Source organism: Macrobrachium rosenbergii, chromosome 37, assembly GCF_040412425.1.
Source record: "Macrobrachium rosenbergii isolate ZJJX-2024 chromosome 37, ASM4041242v1, whole genome shotgun sequence".
Classification (NCBI taxonomy): domain Eukaryota; kingdom Metazoa; phylum Arthropoda; class Malacostraca; order Decapoda; family Palaemonidae; genus Macrobrachium; species Macrobrachium rosenbergii.
The window spans coordinates 27,714,471-27,732,046 of record NC_089777.1 but is presented as its reverse complement, the minus strand read 5'-3'; the positions used below and the strand labels follow the sequence as shown (position 1 = coordinate 27,732,046).

The following is a 17,576-nucleotide window of genomic DNA, read 5'->3' as shown; positions in this document are numbered from 1 at the left end:
TGTGCTTATATTTTTGTAAGTTTTCCAATGGTATTTGTCATCAAGAGTGAGAAAACTAAGCTATCAAATAGATTTGTAAACACAACAGGGCCTTAGTGATGTTAGACTAGTCCTTTTTATACCATGCATCTTCAGCTCTTGTCTCTCACCTTCAGCACTGATAATTGCTGAAAAATTCCTCGTCATATCTGACTTGCTTAAGCAGTGCCTGGGAAAGATATGATGTAAGCAGAACATGCCCGTAGGAAGGCCACAGTTCCCAGGAACTAGCCAGTATAGTCACTTTCATATTGAGATCATGTATAAGTATATGGGCTTGAAAGAGGTAGATGTGTATTTGATAGGAGACACCCTTTACAGAAACTTTGTCATTTTAAATCATAAACACACTGTCAAAATAGACTCAGCTCTCAGGATAAACATGTAAACTAAGACATGAATAGGACTTTATTGAGGTAGATGTGCATTTTGATAGGTAATGTCCTTCACAGAAACTTTGACATTTTAAATCATGAACACACAGTCAAAATAGACTCCGTTATCAGAGTAAGTAGGTAAGGACTAGGCACTTGAAAAAGGCTGCTAAATCCTGTGTCTGACCTTAGAGCAGTGGAGTGGGGCATATGAAGAACCCTCTCAGTTTAGCAAGTCATGGTAATGGTGAGAATAGTTCTACATTAAGGATACCAAGACCACAAAAAAGTGACATCATTGAATGATGATGACTTGAGGCTGTAGATAGAGGTTGTTCATTAGTTAATACTACTTCTGTTCTTTCGACCATTGTTTCTGGTGTCTGTGGACATTTAAAAGACCACAAATGTGGGCTTTATAATTTATGGGGTTAGGTAAAACCAATTAGTTTTTGTTACAAATACAGAGAGCTATACTGTATAATGTTCTCCTTTTGAACTGACCCTGAAAAGTTTTAGTGTTTTCAAGTGGACATACAATAAAGTCACATTGTCCTAAAGCTCATCCTTAATGTAAAAAGAGTTAACAAAAGTAGTGAAGCACCTGTAGGGGCAAGATTATTTTTCATGTTTTGATTGTTACTGTAAAGTGGCTACCTATTATGTGATGGTTATGTTGAACATGAGTTAAAATTTTATCAAGATTGTTTTTTATTTTTTCAATTAATTTTTCTCCTTCAGCTCGGACCCATAAGTATGGTAGGCAGCAGTTGTCTTATACCAATGACGATGACGATGATGCAGATGAAGGAGCAGTTGGGTATGATGGTTATAGTTACGATGATTATGACTATGATGATGAGGATGATGATGATGATGACGACGATGAGGAAGACGATGATGAAGAAGAATCGGAGGAGGAAGAGGGAGAAGAAGAGAAAAGCAAATAGATATAATTTACACTGTATAATTAAAAATAATGGTGGTGGTTAATTTTCATTAATGAAATTGGGAAATTGTATTGTTTTAAGGAAATTTGGCTCATGAGAAGAAAGTTGGCAGTTGTATTGTTTGAAAAATTGTCCTTAATATCTTTTTTTTTGTGACTTTTTCTTGGTTTTATCAGTTAGTGAATGTCTCATTTTATTTTTCGTGAAAACATTCATCTTATAAGATTTTATCTCTGTCTGAGAAAATATTTTATGTATATCTTCAGCTGCACATATTGGAAGAACATTTGGCCTATTAGTTTTCAGTGTTTATATTATAGTAGCAAAATCAGAAAAAGGTAATTCAGCGATGGCAATGATTAAATTCAAATTGCATTTATTGAAGAGGAAGGCTGTTGGAGCTGTGAGGAGAACATTTAATTGAGACGCACCAGACAGTTATAATACTGAAGTAATCTTATCTTACCTAACCTAACCAAACCAAGCCCCATGTTAGATCCACTTACATACATTTACGTACATCTGTTGAAGATGCAGTTGAACCTGGTACTTCACTTACTGATGTATGAGTTGCTGTTTATGAAAATTTGGACGTTTTAAAATAAGCAACAGCTTATGTTTATAGAAAAAAATATGCCTTTGGTTTCAAAACTGTTTTAGTCGTATGCATAGAAACTATGTCAGTATCAGCATAATTTTAGATTCATTTTAATTTTGTTTTCAAATAGATTTGTCTCCATCATTCACGGAATTAATTGCATTCCTGAATTTCCAATAAAGCTTTTTGCTAATTTAAATGTACTATAACTGCTCATTATTTATAGTAAAAGGCCTTTTTACCTTGATACTTTAATTATTTAAATAATTTACTCTGAGCTTTTGTTACAGAGATTACTCTTAGGAAATATAATTTGTCATTTAAATTCAATTTTGTATGTGTAACTCAAAAATTGTTGGCTTGATTATTCTTAAGGGTTTCTTATTATGTAGAAGTTACTCAGGATTTCGCCAAATTTTTTATCAAAAATATCTGACAGGGGGGGTGGATAGTAGACTGGTCATTTTCAGATAGCATTATGACTATTTATAATTTTTACTCTACAATCACAGATTACCAGATAATAAAACTCATCTTGTATATTTGCATTAATTTTTACAGTTGTGAGTGAGAATCATTTCAATGTTAGTTAAACAGGCTTACAGAATGGATTGTTTGTTTTGGAAGAAAGTCAAGTTAGTAGTGAAATGACTGCATTTCTTAAATTTTAAATTGAGAAAGTCATGTTAATAGTGAAATGACAGCACCTTTTAATTTTAAATTGGGCAATCAGTTTTACCACCGTAATTTAGCCGTGGAAGAGTTCTAAACTTCTGGTCTCTTACACAACACCAGGTGCACTCTTGGTGTGTGTCGGACGACATGATAGAAGCATTTTTTTTTTTTTTTACTAAGAAAAGGAAAATTAACAAACTTTCAATACCAATTCGATTAAAGTAGAAACATATACTCTTGGTTACATCTTGGAAAGGATGTTGTTTAGTATAAATGAAGGTAAGATCTTGCTATGTGAGGTAACTGAAATGTAGGATGTATCTGTGGTAGGGTTATATTGTGTTAAATCCAAGTTCCAAGTGAGCAATCAAGGTCTTGAACACTATGCATTGTATCCATGATGTGCTTCAGAGTTATTTTTTATAATGATTAATGTGTATAAATTATGTACCCACTCTTTGTTATCATTTACAGAAATTTGGGAATTTTCTGTTACAAGTGCAGTTTCTTTTATGTTCAGAAAGTGAAAATTTTTAAAGTAGATGTGTAAACTTCTGTCAAAGTCAGTAGAAGATAATAGTAAACTTTATTTATCTATAACTATTTATATTCATGAGAGGAATCATTCTTTTCTGCTCTCCTCTATTTTATATGTAAATCTTGTTGATCATTTTTTCTCAAATAGTGATCTTATCTGTGATACAGTTTTTGAGATTCTTGCATCTTGGCTGTATGGGTAATTTCCATTAGTTTTTTATGAATGGAGAACTGCATTTCACATCGGCTGTAAATTGTAATGTACAGATGCTACTTGTTATCAATAAAATTGATATTTACAGTGCTGTATTTTTATGTATCAGATAATGTGATGTACTCCATTGGTAGTTGATTATTTTTATGTAAATTCCATTTATCTGGTATAATTAGCTTCACTTTAGTGATATATTTCTACTCTACATATTTGCTGAAACACAAATCATTGTTCAACATTACCAAGGAATGTAAGACCATAGATTTGGAAGCCTGTGGAATGATATCTAAACTAAAGTTGTTAATATCATAAAGTACTGTAGCATAACCATTGAGCTGTATTTCCAGATTTGTTGTTAGTAGACTTAGTCTCACTTCCAGAATGTTAAAACTCCATGGTCTGCTTAAGCTTTTTATTGACAAAAGTATCAGTATCCTTTTGCCCTTGCTAACATCTAACTGCTTGTCCAAGTAATGCATAAATTCTTGGTCTCCATCTCGTTTCCTGTTCAGAAGTGTAGATTGTGTGATCTTTTGTTGGAGCTAAATTAATTTTTTGTTACAAAATTCATTGGAATTTCATATTTTTCCTTTCAAGAGACCTGTGTTTGGATCTTACTGTACCTATGTTGTAGGTACTAGAAAGTGATGATAAAGTATATTTCTTACAAAATACAGTCAGGAAGGTAACAGATATGAAATCTGCATGATAAAAATCAAAAGGAATCGCCAGGAAAATAATGGGGAAAGGTACAGACAAAAACCTGAACCTATTGGGAATTCAGGCAAAAAGTTCTTAAGAGAAGAAAAGAGTGAAGAGACTCATTTCATGCTAACCTCACAACAGAAAAAGTTTATAATAAAACAGCACTGATGATGATATTTGCCACAAAAGTAGGGGTTTCTCTTCCATTTATTTCTTCCTGGAGGGATGAAGGTAAGGTGCTGTAATGAAATGGAAAGTGGAAAGAATCCAAGAGCAGGTTTGTTGTTTGGTACTGGATTCAGGTGGTTTTATATAAGCCTGGACAGGCTGAAGGGTGGGGGTATCAGAGGCTTCTTGCTGACCTATGGGCTTAACCAAGTAGGAAAAGATGGGTATTTTGTAAAAATGAAAATTAGGTAAACATCTCGCAACCCTTGCTATAAATGACTGAAAGTGACTGCTGTGGTAAATATTTAACTGAAAAAGTTTAATGTTTTTTTAGCTAATGTAATCCTAGTGTTTTTTTAATGGAAGCAGCAGGATTTATAATAAAAGCCTAGTTTGAAATGGTATTGAGGATAGCAGAGGGGACAAAATGTTGTCTTTTTATTAAGAGGCGATAGAAGAAAGAATATCCAGCATATGAAAGCCTGTTAGTTTCCCGCAGAGCATGGAATTTTGGTTCATGTACAACTGTTTAGATTGCACTCTTAGATATAGTCTTCAGCCTAGTTTTGTATACTGTTATCTGCTCTGTTGATGGTTCAAGCTAATTAACTTTTCCATCAACTAATTCAAGGGTAATCATTTGCTTTCCTCTCTAGTTCTTGCAGCCTTCAAATTTGCGGATGAGGATTATAGCAGCTGAGTATCAAAGACTATTATACCTTCATGTAAATCTTGCAGCTATTGTACCTAAAGCGGACAAACGAAACGGGGTTAATTGTATTAATGATCAGAATGTCAAGTAACCAAGTGGTTACAATGCCAGGTCATCAGACCAAACTTTCATAAATCAAATCAGTTGTTATCATTACGGTGATTTTATTTTTAATCCTAAGGCTAACCCGTTATTTTTCGTTTTTAGTGGCTCTAAAACATAAATTTATTTTGTGTAACAGTAAAATACTTGTATCTTAACTGAAATTTTGTCAAAATATAATAGTTAAACCAGAAATCATCTTTTACTTAAACTCTAATATTGAGTTTGATCATTTACTTACTGTCCGCAACATTTCGTTTTTCTCGCCAAGAAACTATTGTGGCAAGATATTTACTATCTGACAAGATTTCTAGCAATTGGAAGCACTGAATTTGAACAAATAAAAAGCTAGTGTTAGATGAAAGCTTTTGTACTGGCTATCTGTATAATAATTCAACGTACCAGATGTAATGAATCAGTTCAATCATATGCTATTTATTGGTTAAAATAGGAAAGAAGCACTGGTATGAAATGAATTTCTTAAAAGTAAAGCCATTATCTCCCAACTAACGCTTGCATTTGAGACAGTCACTTATTACTAACATTCTAAACGCATACAATTTTGTGAAAAGAAACGCAAAAAATTATGAAAAAAAAACAGAAAGAATTTGAGGTTTCAACTTCTTCTTTGACTTTAGTTTAGTCTGCCATATTATGCGAGAGAGAAAACGCAGCAACAAGTGTTTTGCCGCGCCACCAGTGTAGTCCCAGCGAGTTATAGATGCCAGAACTCTACCGTAACTGTGCATAAGTAAAACAAAATCGCATCGCTTAAGCTGTGAGAGTAGTATCGACTCTCTTTTAGGAGGCAGTGAGCTCTATAAGGCTATAAGCGAATGCTTTCTGAAATGCCAGATTACCTTATACTCTTGCATATGTTCAAAACTGACACGAGTTTCGTCAGTTACCGAGATTTCTCTTGTGCGTCAGGTGGTGCAGCTTGTCGGCTGTGTTTCAAAAGTGTTTTGTGTCGTTTTATGATGTGTGGTGCGGTTATGTGATTTGAATTCGGCCATGGGTCTTATGCCGCTGGAGTTCAAGGACTGTCTTACTGACAGTCCTTATTTTAGGGAAAAACTTCACGCTCACGAAAAAGAATTAGATCAGACGAATAGTTCTATAAAGGCTCTGATCAAGGAAGTTAAGGAGCTTTTTCAAGCCGCTCGAAGTAAGTAAAACAAACGTCTCTTGAGTGTCCACATTGCTCTGATCCCACCAGACAGTTGCAGGTATTGCCTTTAACGTCATGAGGTTGTCAGCATATTGTATTGTGGTACCGGTCTCACGGTAGGCTACTTGATTTTGAGGTATCACAAACTTGCATCCTGCATGTTAAGGGTAATCGTTCATGTCTAATGGGTATATCTTAGCAGAGACCTGTAAGGTAAACTATCAAGATTAAAGGTAAACCATTTTTAGCTCTGCAGTTTTCGAGGATAAAAGCCGAATGAACTTCAAACAAACAGGCTGTTGGTTAAGTTTTGATTTTGGGTACCAGGTCAACCGTTAGAAGGGTTAGGCCTATGAATATATTTTTGTACCCCGACTTGAATTTTGTTAAGTTTGACCAGACCATAATATGTAAATATTACATGAAACCCTTTTTGAAAATTATGTTAAGATATTGACATTGGCCTAGTTATCTTATTTTTAGTCTTTAGTTTAAATTATCCTGCGACAGGGACATTGCCTTAGGCCTAAATCACTTCCTAATCAACAAGATATCGGCGGCTGTAAACATAAGTTGTGTGAGCTTTTAATTAATTACCGTTATGATGCGGTATTAGTTAGAAGTTAAGAAAACATTATCATTACGATAATTTTTTCTTTGTATAGGCCTAAGAGTTGAAATCGTATTTTTTTTAAAGCTTAGCAAATTTAATGAAAAAGCTTCGTACTTTTTGGAAAATTCTTTGAACGGATAACCGAGTAGGTTTAGTTTCGTGTTTGGTTCTTGAAGAATCAGGTTATCCAGCATCGTAAGTAATATTTGTAGAAATCCTAATTTCATTGGGATGTAGATTATTAGTGGGCGTTAGGCCATTTTCATTTATCCAGTTTGAGCTTGCGGAGATCATTCTTTAACGTTCCTGCTGCTGCTATTTTTTTTCTAGAATCTCTCTCTCTCTCTCTCTCTCTCTCTCTCTCTCTCTCTCTCTCTCTCTCTCTCTCTCTCTCTCTCTCTTGACAACTCAAGAAGACATTAACTACTTCATGTGCCAAGGTGGCAGAAAGTGAAAATCAAAACATTTCGATGTTAGATATCCCCCTGACCCTGTGATCTGTATCATGCAATCAACCCATATACACGTATACGCCTTGTGTGGTCGTATTGATTGTGCAAAGTAGTGGCTGGGCAGTGCGGCCCAAAGCAACTTCGGATGCGGAGAAAAAATAGCTCGTATTGAGTACATCACAAACATAACATCTGACAAATATAATATAAAAATTGGTCCTGTGTTTACTGGCTACCGGAATGCCCGTGCTATGTCACGTGCTCCTAATAACGCATTCATGTATATCCTGGAATCAGATGTGACATTTATTAGGTTATCTCACGCAATCAGATATATCTACGCATCCTTGCTCCCCCACACCCAGCCATGGGTCCAATGACATCCAGTGATGCGAGAGTTTTTATAGCACTTATCGCTGCATTTAACAGTGTTTTGGATGCTCTTTCGATCTTTTTAAACCCTTGCATTCCTCAAGAGTTTCAGGGAATCAGAGATGTCAGTTCGACTGATCTCGAGCCGTGCCTCACGGTCTCCCGTTATCATTTGTTTTTCTCTCTCTCTCTCTCTCTCTCTCTCTCTCTCTCTCTCTCTCTCTCTCTTGCAATTGAGGATTCCCCTGTACCTAGTTCAGTACTAGTGTGAACTACAGTAGCATATTGCACTCCCGAAGCGATATGAAAATGACGAAAGTTAACCAATTATTTTCTTGTACTTCCTGAGCTTCGGATGCTCTCTTGTGTTTTTTATATATATATATATATATATATATATATATATATATATATATATATATACATGCATACATACATACATACATACATACATACATACACATACATACATTAACTTTATCACTTACACAATTAGTCTATCTGTGCATTAATACAATTACTAACAAGTTAGTATGTATATATATATATATATATATATATATATATATATATATATATATATATATATATATATATATATATATATATATATACTGTATATATATATGTACATACTGTATGCTGTATGTATGCGCAGTACCTTATATTTGAACTTCCATGTATCTGTTTAGATGTAGAAAAAATAGATCAAATGACTTAACAAATAAATAGTCTCTGGTCCAAAGAATAGAGAAGTTAATGGCACTGTAAAGAACCCGCGGACTAAGAAGTGTCAGGATAGGAATTAATTTGTTGCCCTGGATTTGTGCAGTGAAGTTGGATGTATGAAGGGCAGTTCTGACATATTTATTTGCGCAGACAGTGATGGGGAATAGTGTGGGAATGTTTTCCTTTATATAAAAGGTTCATTGTATAAGTTGGTGCAACTAGAAAAAACGTCAAATTTTGCAGTAGGTAGGTTTTGGCTACTACTTATATGATAGTTGTCTGTGTGCAAGAAAGCAATTGTAACTTGTTGTGTAGTAAAATAAATACTATTACGAGGCTGAATTAAGGTTGAAATGACTATCTGGCATGACGTAGCTTATATGGTGGAAGGAAAAATTGAAGTTTTCATCGATATCAAATAGTGAAACATTTTTGTATGTTGCATTTTGGACTTTTGTATGTTTACGGACGCATCGTTATGAAGCAATCGATTTATAACACCTTATATTGTTGCTCTCTTTGCTTTTATTGTTATCATTATTATTATCTATGAAATTTTACGTTACACGGGACATAATATCAATCCAACCGCTTTTAATGTCGAAGTTTTAGTCTCTTATTTCACACCCAAGAAGTTGATGGCGACCTCGTAATCTGATGTGCTCTTTCTCAGTAATTTTGTACAGGTGGTTAATTTAACTTCCACCTGCTGATACATGGTGTCAGGGTGAAACAGATGTTCTCAGTATGAGTCACCGTTCTCTTTCGAGTTAGGTCGCTACTGCTGCTGCTAAGGATAATTTACTGGGTAAAAATCCTTCTGCAGAAGTTGGTGACGTACTGCAATGGGTTCACCCAATAGAATTGCTAGGTCGCTTGCAGCTATTTTCGTCTGTGGATGGCATATCTCTAAATGGGATTTCTGTTATATTTTAGATAGAGTTGTCCATCATTTACATTACCATCTTCATTGCCACTTCCAACTCTGTTCGACGCGAAGTTCATCATTTTACAGATTCTTTATCTATTGTTAATAACACTGAATGGCAATTTTTTAACAACAGGTTAACATTTTTGTCTTAAGAGTATTATATATAGGCTTCCAGAATAGGTTTATAGTTATCCTTACACCTGTAATACTAATAAATCTTAATATATACATATTCATAGTTTTCAAGAGAAGATTGGTAGTTTGTGTGGCTTCATAGCCAGGGTTTGATCCCTCGGATCACACTGTGATCTCCGGGATCACACACCGAATTAGTTACGCAGTTTAATCGAATATTGGAGTTGCAGGCAAGGAGAGGAGGAGGGAGGGGAGGGGCTTTGGAAATACAATGATGTTTTAGATTAAGCCGGCCTTGAGAAGCCCGTAAGAAAAATACAAGAGGCGTTGGTGTTCCGTCTTGATAAACAGGAGAGCCTCGACGAGGTAATTCTCGAACGCCCAGCATTTTTCTGGAGAATATCATTGCCAAATAAAAAAAAAAAAAAAATAGAATATTTGCTGACAAGATTCACAGATAAAACTTGTAGGCTACAACTCGGACGATATTTTTAGGAAGTTATTAACTCTTACCAAACTTGCACATTATATAGTGGTATACACTGGTCATTAATTTGCCTCTAAAGTGAGAAAATATTAATTTTCTTAAACATTTGATTAGGAAACTAGAAAAAATTATTATATGGGAAAGGTTCCCCATAAAAAAAAATAAATAAAAATTCTCTATTATGCTGTACCGTACTATATAAAATCATAATCACCATCACCCTAGCTTAATCCCTAGTCGGGGTCGCTGTTTTTAATGAGCTTTTTCCAGATGCTTCTATGCTGTGTCCTCTTTCGTCTAGTCCGATGTTTTCTGTAATGCAGTCTCTTCATCTTCCCTTAGGCCTTCCTCTCCATCATATCCCTAGAACTTCCATTTGATGATCCCTCGCAACATGTCGCTTATCTTATACCACCTCAAATACTGACAAGTAAAATAACTGGACATAAGAACCATGTACAAAATCTGTGTAACTCTTGTTGTGCATTTACATCTATACCTACAGTTAGTGCAATGATTACATAGCAGGGTAAAACCGGTAAGCATAATTCTCTTGGGGAGACATGTAAAAAGTCATTCTTTTGATTAAAGGATTCGCGTAGAAAATTGTTACACATTCTTCTGAGCATTGCATAACACGTCACTTATAGGCTAATGAAGTAGGCTATACATAATTTCACAATTTCCAGTAGATGCTTATCACTATTACACAGTTTGATGAGTATTTTAGATTTTTAGGTGAACTAATGTAGTCAGTCATCGGGAGTATATTTTAGTAAGATGGCATCTTTTAAAAACTAGATAGGCCCATAGTTCAGGGCATATGTTGTATCAACATTTTACCTGAGGCAAGTAGGCTATTTTATCACATATTTCGACCGTGCTCGAAGGACATCCTGCATACCTGGCCACCCACGTAGAGGTATGTGTATGGCAGTTTGATGTGTTTAAACGTTTAGGTCTTGGGATGCAGGTACCTGAGTCATCATCACCAACCAGGTTTCATTTTTAGAGGCTCCTCAGTCGGACCTCACTAGTCCATATGACGGGTCCCATTTATTTTTCAGTCTTTTATAGGTTTCTTGAATTATTATTATTATTATTATTATTATTATTATTATTATTATTATTATTATTCAGAAGATGAACCCTATTCATTATTATTATTATTATTATTATTATTATTATTATTATTATTATTATTATTATTATTATTATTATTATTATTATTATTATTATTATTCAGAAGATGAACCGTATTCACATGAAACAGGCATACAGGGGCGGCTAATGACAGGAAATTCAAGCTTCTCAAGAATTTGAAAGAAATTAAAGAAGATAGTAAGAAATACAGAAAGAAGAGGCCAGTTGTTAGAAAACAAAGATAAATTAACAAATTTAAATAAATAGATAATTTATATTAATCAGTTATTAATATTACAAGGAGAATTGTTTTAAGGTAATAATGTATTGCATATTAAATGACGTTCTCTTGTGTTACAATTGTTTTCGAATGCAGGTGGATATGAGATATCGTTTCGGTGATTTTTCTTCTGCCGAACTTGTATATTTTACTTGCTAATGCAGTTATGATAACCATCTTCATCCAGATAAGTGGGATTTCTTAAATTTTCTGCACTTATTCAGGAGTTAATCTTTTTCAAAATAATACTAGAAAAGTTTCTTGTTCTTTTTGTAATAGATTGTGCAGCAAATTTTAACAGAATTGGGATTTCTTATCGTGCCTGTCCATGTATTGATGAAATAGTTGTTGTTGTTTCTGATTGAGCTGGCTTTATGCCAGCACGGGCTCTTGCTTATAGAGCAGCCCGTAAAGATGAAATAGTTTTTTTTTTTTTTTCGTATAAAAGCAACCTTGTTTTTCTCGGATTGGGTTGAATCTATTATCGACTACTCCTTCCGGCTCAGCCTCCATAAAATAAAGGGACAGTTACTAAGTAATGTGGTTTTAGCTTTAATTTTGTGTTATTCTTGTACATGTGATATGAACCATTTGTCTCTAATGGGATGCGACTAAGTTACCGTTAACGACAGTGAAAGTCCCTCTGAATTACTCGTATGTTGTTTTAAGAGCACAGTGGGGCAGCAACGATGATCTTGTTCTTGGGCTGTTCTGGTAGACAAGTCGTTAAAGTTAACCCTAACTTTGATACACGATACTCAGTTGTTTCGTGTGTCATGTGTCTAGAGGTTTTTTTTCGGTTAAGACAACGATTTTCTTTTCTTCTCTCTTAAAAGGTTTTTGTTAGTTCGAATGTTAGCACTTTCATAATTAGCTACTGGAGGTTTGTATTTTCAATTACTTGAAAAAAATTTTTTAGTCTTTTTTTAGAGTGCTGTGCTCCAGCATAGGCCTACTTTTGTAATGTTTATTCGTCTTTTATTACTAAGCCACAGTGGTGAAACGGATTTGTTAAAAATTGACCTCTGAAACCCTGTTTGATTTTACGTATCACGGTATTGTGCATGTATAGTGTTTGTAAAGGTGACAGAATCCTATGTGTTGGCTCTTGTGAGGGTTAGAGTGCTGAAGCAGGCTTATCTCTGGGTGTGGATCCTCTCCTTTCAAAGTAGGCTATTTAAATGCCTTTTTAGTTACCTGGTATCTCAAATTATAAAATAAAACCTTTGTTTACATTTGCTTATCGCTTTTGGCCAAGGATGGATCTTTTAAGGCTTGTAATTACCTTCAGCCAGATGTTCAAATGGGTATTCTTACAGCCAGTCTTCTTCGGATAGAAGTTTCGGGAATCTTCATTTATTCATTTTCCAGGTTAAAGCATTAGCATTTCATGTTTGTCCGTTAGCCTTTGTGTTGCATCGTTATTATGTTATTAATTTGCTCTACTCCTCACTAATGATAAGAAGATGATAACATCATTAAAATGTTATCAGGTTAGCCTATATCAGTCAATGCTCTTATGAATATGTTAGTTGTTAATTGTTTTAGTATAATGGTAAGGGATGATATCGTTATGAGTGGCGTTTTAGGATCGTATGTCTCAGTAGCAAGCAGTGTGTAGCTGATTCTAGAATAACTGGCTCGTTAGCATAGCCAGCCAAGAAGAGTGCGTGCAGTGGTATCTGAATATTAACCTGATCTTTTGCTTTTTAACAATATTGTTAATTAGTTAGTGCCTTCTGATAGCCACATGTGAAGGGGTTTTCAGTTCCTGTTGTAGTTTAGCAATCGTTCATGGTTTTGCTTTTACATGCAAACATTTTTTTTATGTAATTAGTCTTGAATTTTAGTTCTTTTTTAACTTTCAAGGATGGAATTTAGAGAAAGAATATGGTTGTCTTCCAAACAGGTACCCAGTGTCATCTTAGTTCAGTCGTCTTTAAAGCACGGAATCAGTGTCTAGCACTCTAGCACGCTTCTTTGAATGTGATGTATCTGTAGATAATCATTTGTGTTTTGTCACGAGCATGTAACACAGTTATATTTAGTACGGTTAGTAATAAAAACAGGTAGGCTATCAGTAGATGCGGTTGACCACAGCCCAAGGCAAGCGTTAAGCTGAGCTGGGAGGTAAAGATCGTGCAGCCACCTATGGAAATATGTGCTGCTGTTTATGTTGCTAATTTTGCTAGATGACGTGGCGTGAGTTAGATCCTGTATTCTTCAAGGATTTAAGTATTTAAATGTAAATAACATTTCTAAGGGCTATCTGTAATAGCTGCTTATGCTCAAGATTTTTGTGTCATATTCTAGTAAAGATACACAGGAAACCAGATCTTTGTATTTGATAGTAAATTACGTGAGGTTACTGTAACAACTTTTTTTATACATATTAGGCCTAATTATTAGATGTCGTAAGTTTTTCTCAGCACGATAGAAACTTCTCCTTATGAAGATCTAAAATAGAACTTGAAACCTTTTGTAGGCCAAATTTTTTTTTCACGGAATTTGTTAATTGCATTCTTAGTTATATCTTCTTTTAGGTACTAAATAATTATTTAACTCATTCACACTGCTTCGAGGTCATTCAAGTCAAATTAAACTTTATAATTAGGCTATGTTGTCATTGATCTTCGTATACAATAGCCTTTCTTCACGTTATTGTTTATAGATTTATTATTGAGTCTTTACGTATGGGTGACAATGATGCTATTACATATATTACTGAATGAGGCTAACCACGGCCCAAGGGCAGCATAGACTGGTGATTATGTACGTTGCTTTCTCAGCTTGTACTCTCCTGCTACCTGCTCATGTTCCCTTTTCTTCGTCAGAGGATTTAGCATTGAAATGAAAGTAGCGTTTTAAGAGTACCTCCAGATGGTTTATTGTGGGGCAAAGAATCTGGGTGCTACCCTTTGCTAGTAAAAGAAGTTCTGTAACGTAGTTGTTTTAGCTTGTAGATAGGAATGGCTCATATTCCCAAATTTGTCTTTAATTTGATACCGTAGTTGTTTTAGCTTATAGATAGGAATGGCACGTATTCCTAAACTTGTCTTTGATTTGATACCGTAGTTGTTTTAGCTTATGGATAGGAATAGCACATATATAGGCTATTCCTAAACTTCTCTTTGATTTTATGTAAGTTGTAAATTTGCATGAGGTGGCGTAGCTGTCGTTGTTTGTAACAACACCAAATAGAACTCTGCAGCTTTTTGTCACGTCCCCGATTGTTTTAGGTAATGCTGTTAATTGCCTTCAACCATTTTTTATCCAAACATTGTCAGCATTTGCGTTGAAGGTCAAACGTCGGAGCAGCTTGTTTATCTTCTCTGTCATGCACTTCCTGTGATGCAGTGGGCGAGAGAGAGAGAGAGCGAGCGAGTTCTCCTTCCCATCCTCCCCTGAATTACTCACACACACACACACACACATGTAATTCAAGGACACGAATCTCATACGATAAATACAAGGTAATTTGGACTCGTAACCACCGGGAGTTTCGTCTCATTGGGTGATCGTCGTGATAAATATATTATGAATGACCACCTAATTTCGTCCTAAGTGGACGTCCCGTAATACGCAGTTGCAGCTTAACGGTTAAGTAAGTTTCAACTACAGTTGCTCCCTCGGATTTAGTTGAGCGTGATTCTTTTCCTTGTATTACAGACACTCGGGCTCATCCTCAGGTCTGTAGAAGTTGTGATGGCCCATCAGTATTAGCCTATGTACATTTGCATATACAGTATATTATTTTTGGCCTGTCATTTGTGGGTCGCTTGGACGTCTTTCAGGCATGACTTTTTTTTTTTTTTTTAGATTATTGCCACGTTTTACTGCATACTTGGGTAATGATGACTTATCGTTGGGCGTGAAATGATTTGCCCTTCACTTCCTTTTTATGGGATAGTTGTTAATTCAGGATTAGATTTGATCGTATTTGCGTAATGGTTATTTTGTCTTTTATCTGATTGCTGTTGATGGATGGTGAATAGTTTTTATTAATGGTTGATTGTAGATTTTTTTTTTATTGTGCATTAGGCCTATCTGTTGTTTTTATATCACCTACTTTCCTGGATAAAATTCCAGCATTTTAAAAAATTTTGTTCATGGTAGCCTATATTTTACTTTTAGGTGCTATTTATTCAATTTTATTTTCATTGCGTAGACCAGTTTTGACGACTTGTTGTCTTTTTGCTAAATATTATTCCTATTTGTCCAGTGAATTGAAATTTGTGTTGATGGATATTGAGCTTGTGGTAGCATCGTGAAGTTGTTGTTTTATTTTGTCTTGCCTAAGCTTATTCGTTGATTGTATAAATGATGTCGTAGAATTATAGACACTTAAAACCTGTTTTTTAGAAACCGTATGAAAAATATGACTGCTATAACCAACGATTGCATGTCTTATGGAGAGGAGCGATAAGAAAGAACAAACAATAACCTGGGAGAATAAATAGATACCCACTTGGCCCTCTGGGGATCCTTCCTTTACCCGGCTTGTGCTTTAGCGTAGGAACCTTTAGTTTCACTCTAACTTACAGTGCTGTGGCATGTGTTTACCCTGCTATCATGGTTTAGTACCGTACTAAATTGAAACAGAAGTATGTCGGGAAATTTTCATATAAACTGTACGTGTCTCTGTCCATGTTTATTGTTAAATCTTCTTCCTTCCTTCCAGTTCAGTGCCATTGGAGACGTTTGCGTTCTCATACACCGTTGTCCTTCCAGTCATTTCTAGCTTGCATTGTTTAGTGGGTAGAGAATGCCTGTTTCTCGCTTCGCCTATGCGAAGGTCGTTTATGATTTGCTAAGATTTTTGTCATTGTCAGCATACCCATTGTTGCTTGCGTGGAACATAATGATTCAGGCTATGCATTGTTACTGTAGCTAGGTATATGTAATTAGAGTTTCCGTATGCCACCGTGCCTTAGTATTTTGTTAGACTATGTGCTTTTTTTTATAGCCTAACTGGTTATTGTTGTCAGTTGTGTTCCTTTCCATTTGTCTTTGGAAACACCATTGTGTAGTATGACTTAACTTTCGTTGCTTTATATGCCTGCTTTATAGTAAGGAATTAATCCCTGTGCTGTGGGCTCTTTCACCTTCTATTCCTGATGCGTTAGGAGGATTGCAGTCCATCAGGCCGTGCATTGTGTACTTGGAGTTTATGGACGTTATTTTCAAAGGTATTTTTTAGCTTCACTCGTTTGTAGGGTGATAAGGACCGGAAACAGATAGTGCTGAGATGTTTTATTGTTTTTGTTTTGTTGTGTTTGGAAACCAAGATTGTACGAAAGGTTTTACACGCTCACAGACACAAACACACTCACGCATTAACAACACACACACATATATATATATATATATATATATATATATATATATATATATATATATATATATATATATATATATATATATACTAAATTATATATATATAAATTATATATATATATATATATATATATATATATATATATATATATATATATATATAAATATATATTAAAGGGTACAATAATATTTAAAAATTCACTTTTCTTTGTTTATGCCTATAGCAAACTGATGAACTTGGACTTCCCCAGGGGTGTCTGCACCTCAAAAGTTTAGGAGCTCGTAACTTACAAGTTTTTTCTTTTTTTATTATCTTTTTTATAACCGAGTAATTTTTTTGTCATGTGTCAAACGTGGTAGAGAAGGGTTTCGTAAAAAATCAAGATATATTCTATTTATTAACCCCATGAGGCACCATTTAGCTTCGTTAGAGCCACAATTTACTCGTGTATAGAATCGTAGCGGTGTAATGAAAAGGTAGAAGTTTTATTTTCTCGGTTTTATGTTGTTATCTGGGTTACGGTTCCAACACTTGTGAGCTCATATCCGGTTAGTGCGATGTGCAAGTGTTATTTACGTCAAGTTTGAGAACACAGTATTGAGGTCGCGAGCTTTATATACTTCACCTTTATAACACGGCAGACTTGTTTATCCTGAATTGCTCTGAAGATCATTCATATGTTCGTATTTCTACACAACTTTTTTATAAGTTCTTCGTTGTTTCAACAGAGTCGGCTGTTTATTTTATAGATCATTCTCTAATTCCACACTTGTCAGTTCCATTTTGTGAAAGCTACAGTGGCAAGTATTTTACGCCCAGAATCCCTCTTCGTATTTTAATTCGTATTCGAT

At 34.9% G+C, this 17,576-nt stretch overlaps 2 protein-coding genes across 35 annotated transcripts in view; both read left to right on the top strand.

The window, feature by feature from the left end:
• The window catches only part of Noa36 (zinc finger protein 330 homolog Noa36), a 35,558-nt gene extending 32,084 nt beyond the window's left edge, over window positions 1–3,474 (top strand). For both annotated transcript variants that reach the window (XM_067081855.1, XM_067081854.1), the window contains exon 7: window positions 1,155–3,474. In XM_067081855.1, coding sequence (XP_066937956.1) covers window positions 1,155–1,363 — 209 coding nt within the window. In that variant the 3' untranslated portion in view covers window positions 1,364–3,474. The remainder of the gene's footprint in view (window positions 1–1,154) is intronic.
• A 2,241-nt stretch (window positions 3,475–5,715) lies between these two features.
• Window positions 5,716–17,576, top strand: part of Graf (GTPase regulator associated with FAK) — a 424,388-nt gene continuing 412,527 nt past the window's right edge. For 17 of the 33 annotated variants that reach the window (XM_067081838.1, XM_067081835.1, XM_067081829.1 and 14 more), the window contains exon 1: window positions 5,969–6,242. In XM_067081838.1, the coding sequence (XP_066937939.1) occupies window positions 6,089–6,242 (154 nt within the window). In that variant the 5' untranslated portion in view covers window positions 5,969–6,088. Of the gene's footprint in view, window positions 6,243–17,576 lie in introns of all 33 variants that reach the window. The other 16 variants (XM_067081825.1, XM_067081853.1, XM_067081847.1 and 13 more) reach the window with 4 other exon arrangements.